General features: G+C 47.6%; 1 protein-coding gene across 1 annotated transcript in view; it reads left to right on the forward strand.

Annotated features, from left to right (window-relative positions):
- Positions 1-22,706, forward strand: part of ACACB (acetyl-CoA carboxylase beta) — a 102,706-nt gene that overhangs the window by 27,954 nt on the left and 52,046 nt on the right. The window contains 14 exon segments of the mRNA XM_060170870.1: positions 1,513-1,651; positions 4,580-4,689; positions 4,904-4,985; positions 6,137-6,235; positions 7,233-7,342; positions 7,437-7,547; positions 10,504-10,713; positions 11,002-11,172; positions 13,383-13,544; positions 15,405-15,568; positions 17,584-17,734; positions 17,833-17,936; positions 18,982-19,063; positions 21,512-21,657. Coding sequence (XP_060026853.1) covers positions 1,513-1,651; positions 4,580-4,689; positions 4,904-4,985; positions 6,137-6,235; positions 7,233-7,342; positions 7,437-7,547; positions 10,504-10,713; positions 11,002-11,172; positions 13,383-13,544; positions 15,405-15,568; positions 17,584-17,734; positions 17,833-17,936; positions 18,982-19,063; positions 21,512-21,657 — 1,841 coding nt within the window.

The raw sequence follows: 22,706 nt of genomic DNA on the forward strand, positions 1-22,706 counted from the left end.
AGGTAGTAAGTGCTGAAGTCAGGACTTGAACCCAGCTCAGTTTGACTGAAAGGCCTTTTGCTTTTCCATTTTATTTGAGGGTGGTAATAATAATGATAACAGCAACAACAATGGCGCCAGCTACCATTGATTGAGGGTCTCCTCTGGGCCAGGCATCCTGTTAACTGCTTACATTGTTGTGTCTCATTGAACCATCCCCACAGCGTTGTCAGTGGGTATTACTTTACAGATGAGGAAACTGAGGCCCAGACAGGGGAAGCAGCTTGCCTGGGTCTCACAGCTAATCAGTGGTGGAGCTGGAATTTGAAACCAGAGCCCATGCCCTCACCCCAGCATCCTAAGTACAGCATTGAGCCACAGAGACTCATATAGGTTCCCCAACCTGGCTGCCACCAGTCTCCCTGGCTGAAAATGCACACACCCACACGCCCCCCACCCGCCCCGCCCCGAAGCCTTGATCTGATAATTAGGTTGAGGAAGCCATAGCCCAGCCGTTCTGTCATCACTCATGGGAGGCATTTTTGAAAGGCGAAAAGGAACGCAAAAACTACGGTGGCCACTTGCGGGGTGTGATGTCTGGGCTCGCATTCCCTTCTGTAAAATAGAGGCGATCACATCCCAAATCTCCAGTGGGACTTGTCCTTCGGGGCCATCATGAAGATTAGTCAGAGATGGAAGGCCCTTAAAATTATGGACTTGGTACAGAAGTTGGAGCTTTGAACCTATACACCTAATTTTTTTTTTTTTAACAAGAAAACTAGAGCTTGGTTTTATAGAGACCAAACCAGGAGGTTTACCAGTCTGAGCTCCTCATATGAAGATGAAGCACAGAGTGGGAAGGGATCTGCCTAAGGCCACACAGCAAGTTCACAACACAGTGAGAACTGAAACTAGGACCCCTCTGTTGCTGGGGACAGCCAGCCTCACTGCCTTTCTTCCTTCCCAAATCTGGGACCTTTAACCTTCTGGACACAGAAGCAGTCACCGGGGACAGTTCAGAGCATAGGTCATACTGTGGAGGGCCCACGAGCGCCAGCTCTGCCACTTACTAGCTGTTTGATCTTGAGCAAGTGCCTTAACTCCTCTGGGTTTTAATGTCTTTAACCCCAAATAGTGATACAAATACAACCTCTTTCAAAGGGCTGTTGTGAGGTTGAAATGAAATGGTGCCGATGAAATACACTGTACTGTAGCTTGGTACATACTAAACGCTCAAAAAATGTTACATGAACGTGATGGTGCCAAACAGAGGAATCAACACTCATTCATCCATCCGTCCATCCACCTGGTCATCCATCCTCCCATCATGCATTCAACCATCCATCCATTGGGTCAACCGTTCATGCATCCAGCAGACTTTAAGTACCTGCTCTGTGCTGGGCTGAGTGCCATAGAACTACGAAGAAGGGCCGTGGGAGGCTCACAGAGGTGAGATGAACCCTGGGGTAGCACTCGGCCTCCAGCACAGGTAGCTGTGCAGCTCTGGCCCCTCCCTCGTTTTCCCCTGTCCAGGTGCTCATCGCCAACAATGGTATCGCCGCCGTGAAATGCATGCGCTCCATCCGCAGGTGGGCCTATGAGATGTTCCGAAACGAGCGGGCCATCCGGTTTGTAGTCTTGGTAACCCCCGAGGACCTCAAAGCCAACGCAGGTATTGATACTTGGGCCCTGACTTTCTTCCCCTCTGCCACATCCCCGCGTCCTTACCTGCGCTCACCTCCTTCACCCCACCTGGGCCAAGTCCATCCTGGACCCCAAACAGCATCGCAGGGGACCTCTCCTGAGCTCGTATTTATTTCCCCTTTCTTTATTTAATTAAAATTTCTGCTGACAACAAGAGTGACCCATATGTCTTATAAAAATGCAAATGGTTAACATGCAAAGCGGAAATCTCGCCTTTGAGAAACGTTACGGTAGGTTGGTGTTTCTTCCTCCATATGTTTTCTTCTTGCACTTGTATGTACTGTTTTTCAGTCATTCCTTCATTTTTCTATTTCTTTACCTCTCCATGTCTATTACCATTGATCATTCTGTTAATAACTATTGGACAATTCGCTTTTTTCCCTGAACAATTGTATCCCTTTACAGACCCTGCACACAGCAGCCAAACAGATCTTTTAAAAACATACCTCAGGTCCCATCAGCCCCCTCCTGTGTCCAGCACCAGCTACCTCAGCCCCCTGAGCCTCCCCAGAGTTCAGGCCCTCGGCTCTGCTCTGCACAGATGTGGCCTCCTTTTTGCTCACTACAGTGAGGACAGGTTTCCTTGTTAGCCCCATTTTACAGATGAGATAATCGAGGCATGAGTGTGTAACTCACTTGCCCGGGGTCATGCAACCAGTATGTGATGCAGGTGGGATTGAAACACTGGGCTGAGTCCACAGCCTTAGGCTGTCGGGTCTCCCATCGTGCTCAGGCTAAAATTCCAGAACCTCACTCAGGCCAATTAAGGCCCACGTGACTTGGCCACTGCTGGCCTCCTGGACCCCCATCTCCCGCCTCTAGACATCCATCCCTGGGCCCCAGTCACACTGGCCTCGTCAGTTTTGGCCTCGCTCTTTCCTGTTGCAGAGGCTTGGAATGTTCTGGACCTTCTGCTGGCAGTGCTTCCCCGAAGCTCTTTGTACAGCAGGTCTCCACCCCTCCACGCACGACTTGGGTCTCATAGTCCTCCTGGGCAGCGCTGTCAGAGGGCCCCGGTGCTGTTCACACCCTGTAGTTATCATGTCTGTCTCTTGTTTATCTTCTCCAACATGATAGTAAAATTCAGTGAGGAGAGGGTCATGGTCTGACTTCTCGCTTTATAATCTCTGGGACCTCTCCAGTCGCCAGCACAACGTGTTGGGTAAACATCAGAGGCCGGCGGGCCCAGAAGGAAGCATGGCTCTCGAGTTTCTTTCCAAGTCTGCACATAAAGTTCGACATCATTTCTTTTCAGGTCTTCAAGAATTTCATAGTACAGATGTACCAACTCCCGACTTTTGATTGAGTCTAGCTTTTCACAGTTCAAAACACTGCCCCATGAACACCCTCTTACATCAGTCTTTGGCCTCGTCGATGAGTGTTTTCTTAGAACATATTTCTAGAAGTGGGATTCTGGTTTTAAAGAACATGAATATTTTTAAATCAAAACATTGTATTGTATTCAGCTTTGAAAAGGAAGGAAATCCTGTCTCATGTTACAGCAGGGATGAGCCTTGAGGATTTTATGCTCAGTGAAATAAGCCAGTCAAATACTCTATGATTCCACTTATATGGGGCACCGAGAGTAGTTAGATTCATAGAGACAGAAAGTAGAATGGTGGTTGCCAGGGGCTTCGGGGAGGGGGAGGGGGAATTGTCATTTTATGGGTATCGAGTTTGAGATGCGTGAGATGAAAAAGTTCTGGAGATTTGTTTCACAACAGTGTGAATACTCGACAGTACTGAGCTGTACACTTCAAAAATGATTAGATGGTAGATTTTGTTATGTGTTGTTTTTTTTGTTTTGTTTTGTTGTTTTGGGGTACGCGGGCCTCTCACTGTTGTGGCCTCTCCCGTTGCGGAGCACAGGCTCCGGACACGCAGGCTCAGCGGCCATGGCTCATGGGCCCAGCCGCTCCGCGGCATGCGGGATCCTCCCAGACCAGGGCATGAACCCGTGTCCCCTGCATCGGCAGGCGGACTCTCAACCACTGCGCCACCAGGGAAGCCCTGTTTTGTTTTGTTTTGTTTTTTTTACCATGATTAAAAACAAACATTGTATTGTTTAATGGCTAAACAATATTAAGATAAACCTTAAATAAGAATTTTTAGGGAGTTCCCTGGTGGCCTAGTGGTTAGAATTCCAGGCTTTCATTGCCTTGGCCTGGGTTCAGTCCCTGGTCGGGGAACTGAGATCCCACAAGCCACGTGGCAAGGCCAAAAATTAAAAAAAAAAAAAAAGAATTTTTTAAACCCACCTCTAATCCGACTATCTTGATAGCTTGTTTCCTTCTTTTCTGTTGCCTTCCAGGCCTTGTCCAGACACCCATGTGTTTTCTTTTTTTTTTTTTTTAAGTATCTATTGTTTATGTTTTGGGTTTTTTTGGTCATGAGGCATGTGGGATCTTAGCTCCCCGACCAGGGATCGAACCCACACCCCCTGCATTGGAAGCACAGAGTCTTAACCACTGGACCGCCAGGGAAGTCCCCAGATACACATATATTTTCACATGATTAAAGTCATACTCAGTTTTCTTTGAGCTGTCATATACATTTGTCCATTGTTGCCCTAGAATCTTCATGGTTATCCTTTCAGTAGCGGTGCGTGGTTGCATCCTGCAGATGTCCTGTCCTCGACTTCAGTCTCTCAGCCCTTCTTTTTTTTTTTTTTTTGCGGTTACGCGGGCCTCTCACTGTTGTGGCCTCTCCTGTTGCGGTGCTCCGGACGTGCAGGCTCAGCAGCCATGGCTCACGGGCACAGCCGCTCCACGGCATGTGGGATCCTCCCGGACCAGGGCACGAACCCGTGTCCCCTGCATCAGCAAGTGGACTCTTAACCACTGCGCCACCAGGGAAGCCCAGCCCTTCTTTTCTTTTCTCTCCTGTTTAATCCCAGAGTATATCAAGATGGCAGATCAGTACGTCCCCGTCCCAGGAGGGCCCAACAACAACAATTATGCCAACGTGGAGCTGATTGTGGACATTGCCAAGAGGATCCCCGTGCAGGTAAGTCAGATGGGACACCCCAGTCTACCCACGGCGGGGGTGATGCCCTGAGCTCTGGAGCAACCTGATTCCGCAGTTTGGAAGGGATGGAGGAGCTGGGTCCTAGGAGACCCTGAAATCCCGGGCTGATGTGACCCAGCAAAGAGCTTCTGGGGTGTGATGGTAGGCGGGTTCTTGAAGAAAGACCTTTGTTCATGCCTCTTTGTGTTTGCAGGCGGTGTGGGCTGGCTGGGGCCATGCTTCTGAAAACCCCAAACTTCCGGAGCTCCTGCACAAGCATGAGATTGCTTTCTTAGGTAGAGTGCGCCTCCATCAGATGCGTGGGAATTGGGGTGTTGATGGGATGCTCGGTGGGTCAGATTCTCTTTAATACAGCCCTGTAAGGAGGGGACCAGTTTGATATCCCCACATCACACTTTCATGGTCAGGAGCAAATGAATCCAGGGGTGGGAGGTCACGTGGATAGGTCGGCCAGCCCAGGGAAATAGGAGCTATTACCATGGTTACCACAGCAGAATAATGCCGGGCAAGCAGAACCCTCTGCTGCTGTTCCTGTTGGCACTGAGATACCAGTCATGTTCAGATTTCTAACTAGGTTTGGAAACCTTTCTGATAAGGCCACACCTTTTCTTGGGCTGTTCTCAGACCTTTGGAATGCCCTCACCCCTTGGGACCAGAGCCTATCATCTCTACTACTTATTAGGTAAAATGATACTTATTGTCTATGGCATCTGTTTGTTTCAGGATTTGGATTTGCAATTTGTAAACTTTGCTCAGTTACACTATCTGTTACGTGTGATGGGAATCATTTACCATCCCCAATAAATCCCTATCGCTGCTCCTTATCTCTGGGCCCACAGCCCAGACTCGCATATAAAGCAGCTTGGTGCTAAGTCAATACCTGATATTCACCTAAGGGTCTGCCTGGTGACCTGTGCTCGCTGATGTATTCTTTGTCCATGACCTCTGATTGGCTGTCACATGGGACTCTCATTATCTCTCATGTTTAATTCTGGAGATTGATGATCCAGCCCCAGAGCCAGCCAACTACAGCCCAGGTCAAATCTGGCCTACTGCCTGCTTTTGTAAATAAAGTTTTATTGAAACACAGCCCTGCCCATTCATTTATGTATTGCTTATGGCTCGTTATAGAAAAAGTTTGCGTGGTCTAGTGTTTTGAGGTGCTGGCTTGCCCCCTTGGTCTAGCTTTTTGCTAGTGAACTTTGTGTAGGCCACAGAGCTTAGGTTGTAAATCATGTTTACAATCCACATGTATTGAAAGTTGACTGGTAAAGTAGCAGACTAATAGATTTTTCTTCCCCAACTTGATGTTAAATCCTTGGAAGCTGGGACTTGGGGACTTTTCTTTGTGCACCTGGTTGGTACCTGGCTTCCAGGGCCTTGTGGCTGACTTGAGTCTGCCTTCCCCTTTGCCCCAATCCCTCAGGCCCTCCCAGCGAGGCCATGTGGGCAGTGGGAGACAAGATCGCCTCCACCATCGTGGCCCAGACGCTGCAGATCCCAACGCTGCCCTGGAGCGGAAGCGGTAAGGGACCCTGAACCTCACGTCGGGGGAACTCCTGGGCCCAATCTTGCTAATGTGAGCAGAGGGGGTGACAGGAGTATAGTTTTTTAATTCTTTCATTAAAAAATTTTTAAATGATCATGAAAGTGGTCCTATGTCATTGTAGACAACTTAGAAACTAGGAGAAGTACAGAAAAAGAAATAGAAATCCTTTATAATCGACTGACCCGGTTTTGTTCATTTGTTATATTGTTCCAGCCTTTTTTCTAGGTACATCCTTTAAAAAACCAGAGCTCTTACATTTAATAGTTTGTGACTTGTTTTTTCTCACTAATCTTTCTATGTCAGTAAATACACTTTACAACATTTAAAATGCTTGCATAGGACTATATTATACAGATGTACCGTAATTGACTTAACAATCCTCTATAGCTATACATTTAGGTTGTTTCCGACGAATTTTTTTCTAATTTTGAAAATATTAAAAGCTTTGATAGTCCTGTACCTAACTCTCTATGTTCATTTTAATCACGTCCTTAGGATAAATTCCTAAAAGTGGAATTTCTAGGATAAATTAAAAAAATAAACAGGAAAAACGTCTCAAGAGTTTCTTATTCAGTTTGATTTTTTTCCTCCAAAGATTGAATTTTAAATTTAGAATGAAAAGTTTGTTTCTGTTTTTGTTTTTTTTTTAAATCTTCACAGGGTTTTGGAAAGTAATGATTCACATACGAATGACTCCATAGGGTAGAGCTGGAGTTGGGATTTTTTTGGATTCAGGTTAATATGGCTGTTCTTGGTAGACTCAGTCTGAATTTTCTTAAGCTTGGTTTCCCATTCAGGGTTGAGTCAGTCCTTAAGGAAATTAAAATCCACTGCAGGAAGCTGAAGGGCTGTGTCTCAATTCTGCTGGTCCAGAGGCCAGGTCTAGAGTGGCTTTGGTGGGAAGAGGCCCTGTGTTTCTGTGTCATGTCTATGCTCTTTTGGGGAAGATTCAGTTTTCTTTGTGACCCTCCAGGTCTGACGGTGGAGTGGACAGAAGATAGTCTGCAGCAGGGGCAAAGGATCAGCATGCCAGAGTACATTTACAACGATGGCTGCGTGAAAGATGTCGATGAGGGCTTGGAGGTGAACGCTCCTGGGGGGTCAGGTGCCAGAACCTTCTCGTCATCCTGGTAGCAGCGGAAACCTCTAAAGTGGTCTGTTTGTCCTTTGTCCCCAGGCAGCAGAAAAAATTGGTTTTCCCTTGATGATCAAAGCTTCTGAAGGCGGTGGAGGGAAAGGCATCCGGAAGGTGGAGACTGCTGAGGACTTCCCAATACTTTTCAGACAAGTGAGCTGTTCGTGCTGCGTATTTTTCCATGTGTCTTTGGGAATTGTGTTTATTCAGTTGGTGGCCACCAGATTCTTTCCACTAACATTATTGTGTCACAATCAAGAGGACACTTGCGGGAGCTGCAATATTGCTGTGTTGTGTTGCAAAACAAATGTATACATTTTGACTCGCAGAAGTCCAAGGTTTTTGTTGATCTGCACACTGTTTCCTTAAGATGGTTTGATTCTATGAATCAGTGTGTCTCTAAAGGATTTCAGAGGTATCTGTTTGTGAGAATATCTGTTTGTGTCAATATTTGTCTATCGAGAGATGGGCTAGTTTGTACATTTTAGCAGTTTCAGTATTTCTAACATTTCTAGACAATTGATTTTTATTGTCTGAACGAATCGTATATTTACTTATTTGTAGCTGGTTTTCCACTTTTAAAACATTATACGCAGGGGGTGGGGGAAGGGATAAATTAGGAACCTGTGATTAACATATACACACTACTACGTATAAAATAGATAACCAACAAGGGCCTACTGTATAGCATGGGAACTATACTTAATATTATGTAATAACCTATAAGGGAAAAGAATCTGAAAAAGAAAAAAATGTATATATAAAACTGAGTTGGGCTTCCCTGGTGGCACAGTGGTTAAGAATCCACCTGCCAATGCAGGGGACACGGGTTCAAGCCCTGGTCCGGGAAGATCCCAAATGCCGCGGAGCAACTAAGCCTGTGCGCCACAACTACTGAAGCCCGTGCACCTAGAGCCCGTGCTCCAGAACAATAGAGGTCACCGCAATGAGAAGCCCGTGCACCACAACGAGTAGCCCCCGCTCGCCACAGCTAGAGAGAGTCTGTGCGCATCAACGAAGACCCAATGCAGCCAAAAATAAAATTAAAAACACAAAAAACACTGAATTGCTGTGCTGTACACTTGAAACATACATGATATAGTAAATCAACTATACTTCAATTAAAATTTTTTTTAAAAGGTCACCTAACTATAGATTAAAGAAAAACCCGTTATGCCCATCGTTGGCAATGTTTATAAAAATTTATACCGGTAATCTTCCCGTTCTGAACCCAACTATTTTAATATTTCTAGGCTTTCTTGTAGACCTTGCTCACGTGTATATTTAATTTATTTTATTTTTTAAATTTTTAGTTTTTTATTGAAGTATAGTGATGTACGATGTTTCAGGTGTACAGCGAAGTGATTCAGTTATACATACATATCTCTTCTTTTTCACATTCTTTCCTCTTATAGGTTATTACAAAATATTCACATGTATATTTTAAAGAGTTGTCTTTGGCCTACACAGTATTTTGTTCTACGTTTAAAAAATTTCACATTGTGGATCATAAACAGTTTTACCCTGTCCAGTCCTTAGAGTTATTCTGACGATTGCACAGCACTCCCTATGTGGCCATTGTCTCATTTATCAAACGTTTCCTTTTTCGTGAAATGTGAAGCTTGCTTTCATTATTATGCACAGTTCCACTATAGTATAATATGGTATTTAATACTATAAATAATATTTAGCTTTTTTTTCTTCTTCTGAATTATTTTCTTGGGTAAAGACCGTAAGAAAGGGGGAAGAAGGATTTAAATAGCATGTACTTTACATGCACTGACAAATACATACCAGTAAATTGCGTTCTCTAAAGGTTTACCGTTTATACAGCTGTGGGCCATGTGTGAGTATTATATGAAGTAGTGGTTTCACTACCACATGTCCCTATTGGGGTGTACTGGTTTGGGAGTATTTTGGGGGGAAGAATTTATGTTTTCGGGAAAGTTGCAACAGCAGTACAGAGTCCCCATCTACCCTTCACCTCCTTTCCCCTATTGTTAACATCTTTTGTAACAGTACCATGATTGTCACAACTAAGAGATTAATTTCATTAATCCATGTCTATTAAGTGAACTCCAGACTTGATTTGAATCACCCCACTTCTCCCCACTAATATCCCCTTTCTGTTTCAGGATCCAGTCCTGGATCCTACCTTGCATTTAGGGGTTGTACAGATTTTAAAGCTTTTTTCTTTCTTTTTTAAAAAACAGGCTTTACTCTTTAGGGTAGTTTTTAATTCACAGCAAAATTAAGTGGAAAGGACAGAGTTCCCATATACCCCCCTGTTCCCCAACTGCATGCAGAGCCTCCCCCAAGCTTCCTTTTTTTAATTACATGCAATATGTGCAATATGAAAATATTCTCAGTGTCAACATTCAGGCAATTCAGTAATACATTACGAATAAAAAAGGAAAGGTCCCTTTTGCAACATCACCTCTCAACCCCTTGCCCCTTCTCAGAGGTAACCCCTGTTAGCCACTGGGTTTCTTTCCAGTACTTTTACTGTAGTATAGACTTTTACATAGACCTTCATATAATTCTGTTTTATTATTTTTCACATAGGTGGGATCATCCCATGTGTTATTGCAACTTGCTCTTACGAAGAATTTGTCTTAGAAATAATTCCATGTGAACACTTATTTTTACCTCATTTTTAAGGGTCTCTGGACAGCATGCCTATGAGACAATGCCTGTCAGATGTTAAAATTATGGAGTAAGTCGGTCTGTAGGTTCCACCGAGGAGAGCTAGCTGAGAGAGTGAATTAAGTGGGAGGAAGAGAAGCCTACAGAGTAGTGGGTTTTGGTTCTATTTTTGTTTCAAGAAACATTTTCTCTGTACGCATAGAAGAAAACCAATTTGTACCCAACTCTTAACAGCATATTATCCTTAGGAGATGTTGTTGCAGGAGAATTTCAGTTTCTGCGTTATGTATTTTCACATATTTGACTTAAAAACCACGAGAATGTAATGTCTTTAATGGGGGTAAAACTGAAAGATCAGCAAAACCGCGGGCATCCCTGCCATCGTTTTGCGCCCACTTTGGAGAACTTCCTGCTCCAGTCCTGCTTCCCCAGGGAGGAGCCAGCCACCCTACCGTCCCCCCAGGTGCAGAGCGAGATCCCCGGCTCCCCAGTCTTTCTCATGAAGCTGGCCCAGCACGCCCATCACCTGGAGGTCCAGCTCCTCGCTGACCAGTATGGGAACGCCGTGTCCTTGTTTGGGCGCGACTGTTCCATCCAGCGGAGGCATCAGAAGATCATAGAGGAGGCGCCGGCCACCATTGCCACGCCAGCCGTGTTCGAGATCATGGAGCAGGTGGGCTCTGGGGAGTTCGGGGGGAGGCATCTCAGCTCAGAACCATCAAGAGGTCTCAAGAGTCCAAGTTGCCAAAGTGGGGTGGGTGTCCAAGAGGAGACCAATTGGCGTGGGGGGGCCCATCGTGGAGATGATTTCAGCCTCACATGGGGTTACTGGAGTACGATCTCAGAGGTCCCAAGGCAGTTTACACACAGCAGGTCCTCAGCCTGCCTTTAGTGAGGGAGCTAGTACGTTTTCCCCGAGAAAACCGCTGGAAGCCCCTCGCCCACCTCCGTCTCTCTGCAGTGTGCCGTGCGCCTGGCCAAGACCGTGGGCTACGTGAGTGCGGGGACCGTTGAATACCTCTACAGCCAGGATGGCAGCTTCTACTTCTTGGAGCTGAATCCCCGCCTGCAGGTGGAACATCCCTGCACGGAAATGATCGCCGATGTCAACCTGCCGGCCGCCCAGCTACAGGCAAGGAAATGGGCTCCGAACCCTGGGGCTTCTTCTGCCCAGAGTGGGGATCCCCTGTCCTGCTCAGATTAGACCTCCCTGCTCGTCTCTTGGCTGGTGTCCTGGGGAGGGACTGTTTTAATGTGTGGGTAGCACGGAGAGCCATGCAGTGGTTTGTCACCTTCGTCTGGCCATATAGCCCTTGGAGAAACTGGCAAAAGCCATGGCCCTTCACCCTGCAAAAATCTATTTTATACAATTTGGGAGCATTTGTAGACCTCCCCAGTACCCATTCATAGACCTTTTTTTCATCACAGCCTCCTCATGGAGCCCTTTTAGACATTTCCGCCCCTAATTTCTCCCCTATGAAATGTTAATATCACAGATATACTGTGTATCGATTTGGATACTGTAGATATAGCTGTGCGTTATACAGGCATACCTTGTTTTATTGCACTTTGCTTTATTGCATTTTTTGTTTGTTTTTTACAAATTGAAGGTTTGTGGCAACCTGTGTCGAGCAAGTTATAATGGTGCCATTTTTCCAGCAGCATTTGTTTGTTTCGTGTCTGTGTCACATTTTGCTAATTCTTGCAATATTTCAAACCCTCCACTAGCAAAAAGATTAAGACTCTCTGAAGGCTCAGGTGATGATTAGCATTTTTTAGCAATAAAGTATTTTTTATTTAAGGTACGCACATTGTTCTTTCAGACATACTGCTATCGCACACTTAATAGACTACAGTAGAGTGTAAATGGAACTTTTATATGTGCTGGGAATCCAAAAAATGTGTGTGACTTGCTTTGTTGCAATATTCGCTTTATCGTGGTGGTCGGAATTGAACCCCCAATATCTCCAAGGTCTGCCTGTACATAGAAAGAGTAAGATTATTTTCACCCCCAAGAACAAATGTTTGCCCTCTTGGGCTCACCCCTGCTAAGAACATGTCACCCAGAGTTAGGAACTCTTGGATTAATAGAAACTCTTTCATTTTTTAATTAACATCTCCTTCCTTCCTCCCTTTCTTTCTTTCTTGAAAATTTCTTTTAAATTTTTAAAAATTTAAATTTTGATTAAATTTAATTCACTGAAAATTTAATTTAATTAGTTTTACTTTGATTTAATTAGAATTTAACTTTAATTTCTTAAAAATCCTCCCAGAGTTTTTATTCCGTTTTTTATTTTGTTTATTTTTTTCAGTTTGAAAAATTTCAGAAAAGTTGCAAAAATAATACAATTAACACCCATACCCTGCACCTCGGTCCACCACTTGTTAGCATCTGACCACATTTGCTTCCTCTCTCTCTATTTGTGTTTTTGTATAATTTTTGTTTTTTCTTCTCTCAACCTTTTGAGAGGTGTTTTGGCTTGAACTTCATGCCACTTTGCCTCTAACTCTTTCAGATAAGAACCTCCTGGGAATAATACCGTGATAGGATCGCCCCACTCCAGAAATAGAGCTTTGACACCCTCCACTTACCTATCTAATGTTACTTACTGTCTACATGAAAGTTTTCCCTGTTGTCCCAATAATTTGTTGCTGTTCTTTGTTTTTCAAGTCCAGGATCCAATCCAGGACCCATACATCCCTTTCCATTTTCATGTCTCCTAATCTCTTTAATCTGGAACCGTTCCCCAGTCTTATTTTTTTGTCCTGGATGTTGACATTTGTGAAGTGTTCAGGCAGAATGTCCTTCCATTTGGATTTGCCTGGTCATTTCTTCCTGCTGGAAGTCACTTAAACACTTTAGCAGGATATTACACAGGTGCCATTGGGTCCCTTTTAGTGTGTCACATCCAAAGACCCAGCAGATTCAGTTTGATCTTTTGGTTCACCTGGTGTCCGTCACTGTCTGTTTTTCACTCGGTCCTCCAGCCCAGCTTTCCCTGTGTCCTTCACAAAACCTTCTTTGACTCTGCAGCTGGACACCACCATTCCCCCACTCCTTCCACAGCGCTAAGGATCTGTAACTTTTATTTGATGCTCGCGATGTTCTGTGACTGTCGCTTCTTTTCCCAGCGACACAGTTCACTCCTTGGGGGCAGGGTCAAGCCATCTGTCTTTCTCTCTCCGTGCCTCTCCTGCCACCATGTCGCCCAGTCTGGTGGGCACAGGAGGAGCTCAGTATATCCGAAATCATTCACCCCCTACCACCACCTGCATCGCCTCTAGCACTGGCCTCCACGTTTGGGGACTGACCCTCTGTTGGGATGGATTTCTTGATTTCAGATCGCCATGGGCGTGCCTCTGCACCGGCTGAAGGATATCCGGCTTCTCTATGGAGAGTCCCCATGGGGGGTGACACCCATTTCTTTTGAGACCCCTTCCAACCCTCCCATCGCCCGAGGCCATGTCATTGCGGCCAGAATCACCAGCGAAAACCCAGATGAGGCAAGTCTGAGGGCCCTGAGTTTCCACCATCTCCGACCTCTCAGCATGTGGCAGACCCCGAACCTTAGCCTGTTGAGACACCCAGGTTCACAGTTTATAGGCGAGGACGCAGGGATGCGGGAAGGGACATGCCACAGTTTATCCACATGTGATGTGTCCCAGGTACCAGGCAGATGCCTTCATATGTCAGTTACATGACAGCCCTGCCGCTGGGCTTTGTGACCCCACATTACAGCTCGGAGGTTGGGGTGACCACCTTCACACCCGGGACTTGGTGAGGCCATGGCCAAGGCCCACTGGTGGACTTTATAGACCACGTCCATCTTTGGGACAAACAGCCAGGTTTAGAGCACAGGCCCTTGGATTTCTGGCCCCATGAACTTTTTGCTGCAACATACAATCTGGTTCATTCTAAGGAGTCCCTATGTGACTTGTTCCTACTTGTGCCTTAAGATACCAACCAGCTGGCATCTATCAAGTTTACATGCTTACTGACAGTTGATGGTCACATAATCTCCATAACCTACCACAATTTAGTTGTTTAATAACTACATTTAAGAAATTTGGAAAAAAAAAAAAGAAATTTGGGATAAGAGAGGTTTGGGGTTTTTTATTTTTACCCCCCCCACACCTTTTTTTTTCTGGTAAATAAATTTATTTATTTATTTTCGGCTGCATTGGATCTTCGTTGCTGTGCCTGGGCTTCCTCTAGTTGTGGAGAGCAGGGGCTACTCTTCGTTGCGGTGCGCGGGCTTCTCATTGTGGTGGCTTCTCTTGTGGCAGAGCACGGGCTCTAGGCTCGCGGGCTTCAGTAGTTGTGGCATGTGGGCTCTAGAGCACAGGCTCAGTAGTTGTGGTGCACGGGCTTAGTTGCTCTGCGGCATGTGGGATCTTCCCGGACCAGGGCTCGAACCCGTGTCCCCTGCATTGGCAGGCGAATTCTTAACCACTGCGCCACCAGGGAAGTCCTCCCACCCCACCCCCACCTTTTTAATGAAAGAATTTTAAACTATGGTGACTGTATTAGTTTGGGATCTTTGGCTACAGGCCAACAGTCAGTTCTGATGGTGGACAAGCAAAAGGGGAAATTTTCAGAGGGTTGATGCCTTGTTCACAGGTGCCTGGGAGGATGGAGGATCACGTGTAGAAATAGCCCAGGCACCTGGAACTTTCCTTCTCTTGCATCCAGGCATGTCTGCCAAAACGAATGCCTCCATCACAACTTCAAGGGTTCTAATCCCAGCAAGAGGATCCAACCCACCCCTCCCTTTACCACAGTTATACTCAGAAGGGGATGGGTCATCCCCGCAAAGGGAATTATGTGTGTGTTAGCATCAGCAAGGGCTAACCCTGGATTTCCTTACCTGCTAAAATTTTCATAATCTGGAATTGGAAATCCAACTCCTCTTTTTTTTTTTGGCTGCGCTGCACAGCATGTGGGATCTTAGCTCCCCGACCAGGGATTGAACCCGTGGCCCCCGCAGTGGAAGCATGGAGTCTTAACCACTGGACCACTAGGGAAATCCCGCCAACTCCTCTTTTATTTACACTTTTTATTATCAACAATGGCAAACATTTAAAATCAGTATGTACCTTCGCTTAGCTCCATCAGTGATCACCAGTCCCACTTGGTGGTGATTTTTTGACTTTTTTTTTTTTTTAAGTAAAAATGACACACATTGACGTGCTCACCTGGAAACACCTGCACCTCTAGTGAGAAGTATCAGTGTTTTATTCGTCACGCTAAGCTCTTGGGTGTGGGGGGGCGGGGCTCTTGGGTTTTCCTAGGATTTAATTCTGATGAAACTATATCTGGAGTAACTATTTCTTCCATTTTGCTTTTTCTGTTCTGGGCTCCAGGGGTTTAAGCCGAGCTCTGGAACGGTCCAGGAGTTGAATTTCCGCAGCAGCAAGAACGTGTGGGGTTATTTCAGTGTGGCTGCCACTGGAGGCTTACATGAATTTGCCGATTCCCAGTTTGGGCACTGCTTCTCCTGGGGAGAGAACCGGGAAGAGGCCATTTCGTCAGTATCTCCCTGCCTCCCTTCCTTCCCTCCCTCCCTCCCTTTGAGAAACTAAAAATTAACCTGCTGCTTCAGATGTAGCAGCACTTTAGGAGATGGGTAGCAGATCCTATTTTATTTTATTATTATTTTTTTTTGCGGTACGCGGGCCTCTCACTGTTGTGGCCTCTCCCGTTGCGGAGCACAGGCTCCGGATGCGCAGGCTCAGCGGCCATGGCTCACGGGCCCATGTGGGATCTTCCCGGCCCGGGGCACGAACCCGTGTCCCCTGCATCGGCAGGCGGACTCTCAACCACTGCGCCACAAGGGAAGCCCCATGTATCTTTTTAAATTGGAGTTTTGTCCAGATATATGCCCGGGAGTGGGATTGCTAGATCTTATAGTAATTTTATTTTTAGTTTTCTGAGGAACCTCCATACTGTTCTCCATAGTGGCTGCACCAACTTACATTCCCACCAACAGTGTAGGAGGGTTTCCCTTTTCTCCACACCCTCTCTAGCATTTCTTATTTGTAGACTGTTTAATGATGGCCATTCTGACCCATGTGAGGTGGTACCTCACTGTAGTTTTGATTAGTGGTACCTCACTGTAGTTTTGATTTGCATTTCCCTAAAAATTAGCGATCCAAACCCCCTCATCTTAACATTTCTCCTGCCTTGACCTGGGAACAAAAGGTAAACACCAGTTCAGTTTGTAAAATTAAACATTCTTGTGGAGGTGTCTTTTAGAGTGAAAGACATTTCATTTGCAAAGCATTTAAATCTGTCTGGGCTGGGGCACTTAGCCATGAATTAAATGGCGTTTGCTGCTTTGAGGGAGAGAGTTTCTTTGCCAGCTTTGAATAATTCATCTTAATCAGTGAAAAATTGAGACGCTTGGAGCAAATAAGGATTAATAAAAGGTGGGATGGTGGTCAACCAGCCCAGCTGTCTCTGAGTGAAGGGACCTGTGTCTTGTCCCACACTGTGAGTGGCCAGTAATCACTTCAGCAGAATAGGAAGGAAAAATTCCAGCTCTTATTGCTGTCAGTGTCCAAGAGGGGGATCAACTGTCCCTGTTTTCCCAGGACTGAGCGTTTCCCGGGATGTGGGATTTCTCAGTGCTAAAACTGGGGAAGTCCTGAGCCAACCGGGACAAGTTGGTCACCTTTGAATCCAGTGACTCAGCCTGTAGATGCAGGTTCAGGTCCCACACCCAACTTGCAGTAGCCTATTTGACACCCTCATTTAAGCTCACTGCGTCCTCATTTTCTCACCCTCCCGCTGGGTCTCGTGGCCCCTTTGTCACACCTGCTGGCAGCATGCAGGAGCGTCGTAACTGGTGTGAAAGCTCTCCTCTCCCAGGAAGGGTTCCTATGCCCCCTCTTCTTCTGGTGCCTTTCCCCATAACTCTCTCCCTATTATTTCATGGAGAACGGAGGTTTCTGCCCCTTGGACTGGACACCCTGTTTGGGGGGAGGCAGCCCCTCTGGGAAACTGGAGGCGGTTACAGCCAAGCACGTGTGGGCTGGTGACCGCCACGCCCAGAGGGGGGCACTGGTGTTAGCCACCTACTCGTGCAACCCAGGCACACTGGACAGCTGTGTGGACAGGTAAAGAGCGGCTCGTTCTTGGGACACTGGGGGATTTTGGTAGGTCCAGCGGGAGAGGGAGTCAGAGCAACTGGCATGGTTAATAACAATTATAATCACTGTAATAAATCATTTCATAGCAGTTAAGGTTTATTGATCAGTGACCATGTGCTTTATACAGACTGTCTCATTTTAATCCCCAAGCATCTGTGTGAAGGCAGGGTTATTCCCCCATCTTCCAGATGAGGAAACTGAGGCCCAGGCATTTAAGCCACTGGCCCAAGATTTGCTGTACCAGTCAATGCTGCAGCTGACATTGCCCCAAGCCGTCTGACTCAGGGCCCTCCCTAAACTTCTGTGTGGTTCTGACTCACTGGAAACCACTCTAGAACTCTGATGACGTGTACGTTAAGTGGGAAAACAATCCGTGTGCCTTCCCCTCAAGGAACATGGTGGTGGCTCTGAAGGAACTCTCCATCCGGGGCGACTTCAGGACCACCGTGGAATATCTCACCAACCTCCTGGAGACCGAGAGCTTCCAGAACAACGACATTGACACCAGCTGGTTGGATAATCTCATCGCCGAGAAAGTGCAGGTGGGGAGCTGGACGTGTCTGCCCTGGGGGTCCTGGAGCCCTCCTGGCTCCCCGTGGCTTTGGTCACTGTGGTTACTGACGTGCAGAGTCTCTCCCAGGCCGAGAAGCCGGATATCATGCTGGGGGTGGTGTGCGGAGCCTTGAACGTGGCCGACTCGATGTTCAGGACCTGCATGACGGATTTCTTACACTCGCTGGAAAGGTGGGGCCCATGGGTACTTCCTTTCCCCTCTTGGGATATGTGCTGGTGGCAAGTAAGGCAGAAGCATGCTTTATTTGGGTATAAATCCATCAGCAAGCAATCAGTGACCCTCTCCTACGTGCTTGCCTCTGTAGAAGTCCTTGGACAAACCTGGGCTGCCCTAGAAGACGCTGGGGTAGGGGGTGGGAGGGGAGGGATACTCGAGGCCAACGCAGCCATCATCCTACAGACAGCGGTGCGCTTATTCGCGCTGACCTGTGCAAGGTACGTCGTAACACTCAGGAGTCCAGAGAGGAGGAGGTGGATTTGAGAAGCAAAGCAGGTTATAGGTCACCTCTACAAATGGTCCTTTCCCAGACCCTCATCTGAATCAGATGACCAGTGAAATGGACCCTGTGGAAGTGGCCAGGAGCTCCCTCTTGGGATAGACCAGGGTTTCCCAACCTCGGCACCACTGACCTTTCGGGCTGGGTCATCTTTTGCGGTGAGGGCTGTCCTGTGGGACAGGGTAGGAAGTTAGCAGCATCCCTGGTCCCATCCACAGCATCCCCTCTCCCCCTGGAAGTCAGAACAATCAAGTATGTCTCCAGATATTGCCAGATGTCCTCGGGGTAGAGGCAGACCCCACCTTGAAAACCACTGTGGTAGGCAAAGGAAACTACTGCAAGGGAACTAGAAGGGCGAAAGTTCTTAGTGCTTGGATAATCTGCTTTTGGATGGTGATAGAATCCCAATCCGTGCATTCGTTTCTTTCATAAGCGGGTGGCAGAATTCCCACATAAGGAATTTTTTCAAGAAGAAGCAATAGGATTATTGCTTCTTAGAGGAGCCTTTTTGAAATGTCACATCCTGTAGCAAGAGCAGTTTCCTTAAGTTCTAAGGGATGTCAGGTTCCTTGGGACTCTCCATTCCTTGCCTTTTATCAATCAGGTGTGTTGATAGTTAGAAGAGGCAAAGAGTGGGTGGATTTTCACATCCAGGGGATGGATGGCTGCGGAGTTCTTGGTCACTCCCAAACTGACCACAGGTCTGTCTTCTCTCTCAGGGGCCAGGTCCTCCCCGCAGACTCTCTGCTGAACATTGTGGATGTAGAATTAATCTACGGAGGCGTTAAATACATCCTCAAGGTAAAGGTCCCTGTTAGATGTCTCCCACACTCTGGTGGCTCAAGGGAGTTTTATTTCTGCAGTGGGCCATCCCTGCAGTGGATTTTCTCATGCTTGGTCCCAGGACTCCCCGTGCAGTCCCGTGACCTTGAAATCTAAGGTCTTTGGATTCCAGAACCCGTAGGCTTGAGCCACGCACACAAGGCACGTTAGAGCATGTGTTGGTTTCCCGTGGCTGCCGTAATGAAGTCCCATAAACTGGTGTCACTTCAAACAACAGAAATTTATAGTCTCTCAGTGCTGGAGGCCGGAAGTCCAAAATCAAGGTGTTGGCTGGGCCATGGTCTCTTTGAAGGCTCCCAGGGAGCACGCATTCCTAGCTTCTGGTAGTTGTGGGCAGTCCTTGGTGTTCCTTAGCTTGTAGGTTGTCACTCCAGTCTCTACCAGTCTCTGGCTTTGTACGACCACCTTCTCTGAGTGTGTCTGTGTCTGTCTGTCTGTCTTCACATCCTCATCCTTCTGTGCCTGTCTCTCTGGGTCTCTTCTCTTACAAGAACACCAGTCAGACTGGATTTAGGGTTCAGCCTAATCCGGCACAACCCCTCCTTAACTAACTACATCTGCAAAGACCCTGTTTCCATTAAGGTCACAAGCCGAGGTTCCAGGGAGGACTTGAATTTGGGGGGACATAATTCAACCCCGTACACAGTGTGAGCCGGACCACTGCTCAAGAGCAGAGCGTCTGGCTGCACTGCCCAGGGCTGTGAGACTGGCTTTGTCCAGCATCTCTGCACCGAGAATCAATGTGTGGATTTCTGACTGCTTCCGGGTCTATCACCGGCATCCCTGGAGCTTGTCAGGGTCGCTCTTCTCTGTTGGAAATATCTAGTTACCCGTCCTGAGCCGTCCCAGGCCAATTCAGCAGAGTATCAAAGAATGTTTGAGATGTGCGAGCACAGGGTGAGCCCCCCGGGTCCAAGTCGGGGTGACCTTTGGAGCGATGTGTCCCTGGGAAGCCAGGGCCTCCCCAGCACTTCCCAGCCTCACATTCCATGGAAAAGGCAACAGAATTTTTATTTTCTCTTACTTGATTTTGAACATTGCTGAGCATACATTGATCTTTCAACTTTGGAGAGTCTCAGGCTTCGTTCAGCCACACGAGTGTGTTATCCACGTAACGTGTGTAAAATCGCTTCCCTTTTGCCTCTGATGCTTCCTGGCTACCTCTGGGGGTCCCCTCAACTTGATTTTAAATATGACACATGCTCGTTGCAGAAAATTTCAAAACAGCAAACAAGCATGAAGCGTCAGAAAAACAGTCCACCATGGGGAGCTCCCTGCTGGTCTAGTGGTTAGGATTCTGCGCGTTCACTGCTGTGGCCTGGGTTCAGACGTTTTAGCAGACTTCTTTTCAGTTATTTTTTTCCTTATGCATTGCATTTATAAAGTTAAGATCATAGTGCAAATGTTTTTACTGCTTTGATATTGTCATGGCCTATAGTTTCCCCCTGTTATTAGCAAGTTTTCCTAACATCAGTTTAGAGTCTGCAGCACGGTCCAATAGTACTTTCCGCAGGTATGGAAATGTTCTAAATCTGCTCTGTCCAGTATGGGCCACCTGGGGCTATGGAGTACTTGAAATGTGGCGAGTGTAACTGAGGAGCTGAATTCTATCTTTCATTTAATTTTAATTAACTTACATTTGAACATCTGGCTAGGGGCTACCATATTTGACAGTGCAGTCTAGAACATTCCATGGCAGCACCCACTGTTGGAGAGCTCGTTTGATTCTAGGTTTTCCCATAAATAACGTGGCAATAAATATTCCTCTATTTCTTGCCATCTTTTGTCACTATATATATATTTTAGAGGTTGAGGGCTCTTTAGGGTGTTAGTTTTCTGAGAGAGAGCACATACTTTGAACTGAGGGCCAGGTGGGGCTGGTATTTCAGATTGAAATGCAGAGCTGAGGCCAGGGCCTGGCCATATATGTCTCCTTCCAGTGTCCCAGATCCATTGTGTGCCCCTGGGCAGGGCCAGGTCTAGCGGGCAGAGCCCAAGTCCATGTCCAGGCCACTGATGGAGGCCCCAGGTCTGCCTCACCCAGAGCAAGACCCCCATCTCCCTGGCTCCCAGGGCAACCCTGCTTGGAGACAGGATCAGAAGAAAGCCCCCAGCCCTCAAGGGCACACAATGGACAGTGATGCCCAGCCTGGGGCTACACCTGCGGCCGGCAGCCACTAGCCCACCCACAGCGCAGGTGTGGCTCGCTGACCCCGGGCTCCCTCCCCGTCGCTGCTCCCTTGGGGTGAGCGAGGGCTGGGCCTCGAGAGGTGAGGTGTCCACCCCAGCACTTCCGCTGTGGACACTAGCCTTTGCTTGTGGTCAGGGGGGCCAGGCGGTGCTCTGGGGGCACAGGGTCAAGCAGGCATCCTCATTTCAGGTGGGGACATTGAACTGTCCCCACAGGTGGCCCGGCAGTCTCCAACCATGTTCGTCCTCATCATGAACGGCTGTCACATCGAGATCGACGCCCACCGGCTGAACGACGGGGGGCTGCTGCTGTCCTACAGTGGCAGCAGCTACACCACGTACCTGAAGGAGGAGGTCGGCAGGTGTGTGGTCGTGGAGGGCACACAGAGCCAGCTCTCCCCTGCAGGTCTGAGGGTCTTAGCTAAGGCACCTTCTCTGGAACGTTCTGGGGCTCCTGGAGAGGTTAATCTCTCGGCTGGAATTCCATGCAGCTGGCAGGCATTTATGGGAGGCTCCCAGGGGGCCCTTTTCTAGTGACTTGGGAGGATTCAGAGCCGAATGGGACGTGACTCCCAGCTCCACGGCCTGCAAGGTGTGTGCTGAGTGCCAGAGGCTCCGGGTCTGAGCTGCAGTGTCGACACCCATCAGGTCAAGGCTTGGAGAAGATGAGGTCGTCCGATTAGGGAAGGGGCTGTTTATTGAGCATCTGCTTACACCAGATGCCGCGCTAGGTGTTAGGATACAGCCGTGGTCATGACTCATGGAGTCTGTGGGGGAAGAGACACATCGAACGAGCAGATGGCGGCAGGAAAGCTTGCTCTGTGTCCGGATGGGTGGAGGGCGGGATGATCCGGAAGCACTTTGCACGGGGGCATCGCGTGTCCTCCTGGTCCAGCGTGTCTGACCACCCTGAGCTCACACGATGAAACAGACCCGCCCACCCCCACGGAAAGGCAGCAAAGACCCCCCCCCCGACCAAGAGACTAAGATGGGGAGGAGTGGGGTTCCAGAGGCCCCGTGCCTGAAAATGCTCGTTAGATTCCCTTCCGAATCCTCGATGGAAGAAGGTGGACTAGATTCATCCCAGATCGGTGTTTTTTTTACCTCTTTTTAACCCGTGTTCTATCTGCCAAGAATGTTCAAGATGATGATAAGCTCCATCCATGCGGCATGCTCTTCCCAATTCTAAGGTGAAGGCTTTCAGTGGGTCAGTATTTACTGAATAACAGTGATTGATCGCTTTCTCTATGCCAGGGCCTGTTGGGATTATGTCAGGAAAAGGAGCTAGTTTTCAGCCAGTAAAGGGTCCCACCCAGCTCACTCCCAAAGTCTCTGCGGTAACTGTCAAATGCTACCATTTGGGAAAAATGGAGTCAGTCCCTCAACCCACACACAGGGTGATGCTCCCGGC

Source organism: Lagenorhynchus albirostris, chromosome 14 (genome assembly GCF_949774975.1).
Source record: "Lagenorhynchus albirostris chromosome 14, mLagAlb1.1, whole genome shotgun sequence".
NCBI classification, from domain to species: Eukaryota; Metazoa; Chordata; class Mammalia; order Artiodactyla; family Delphinidae; genus Lagenorhynchus; species Lagenorhynchus albirostris.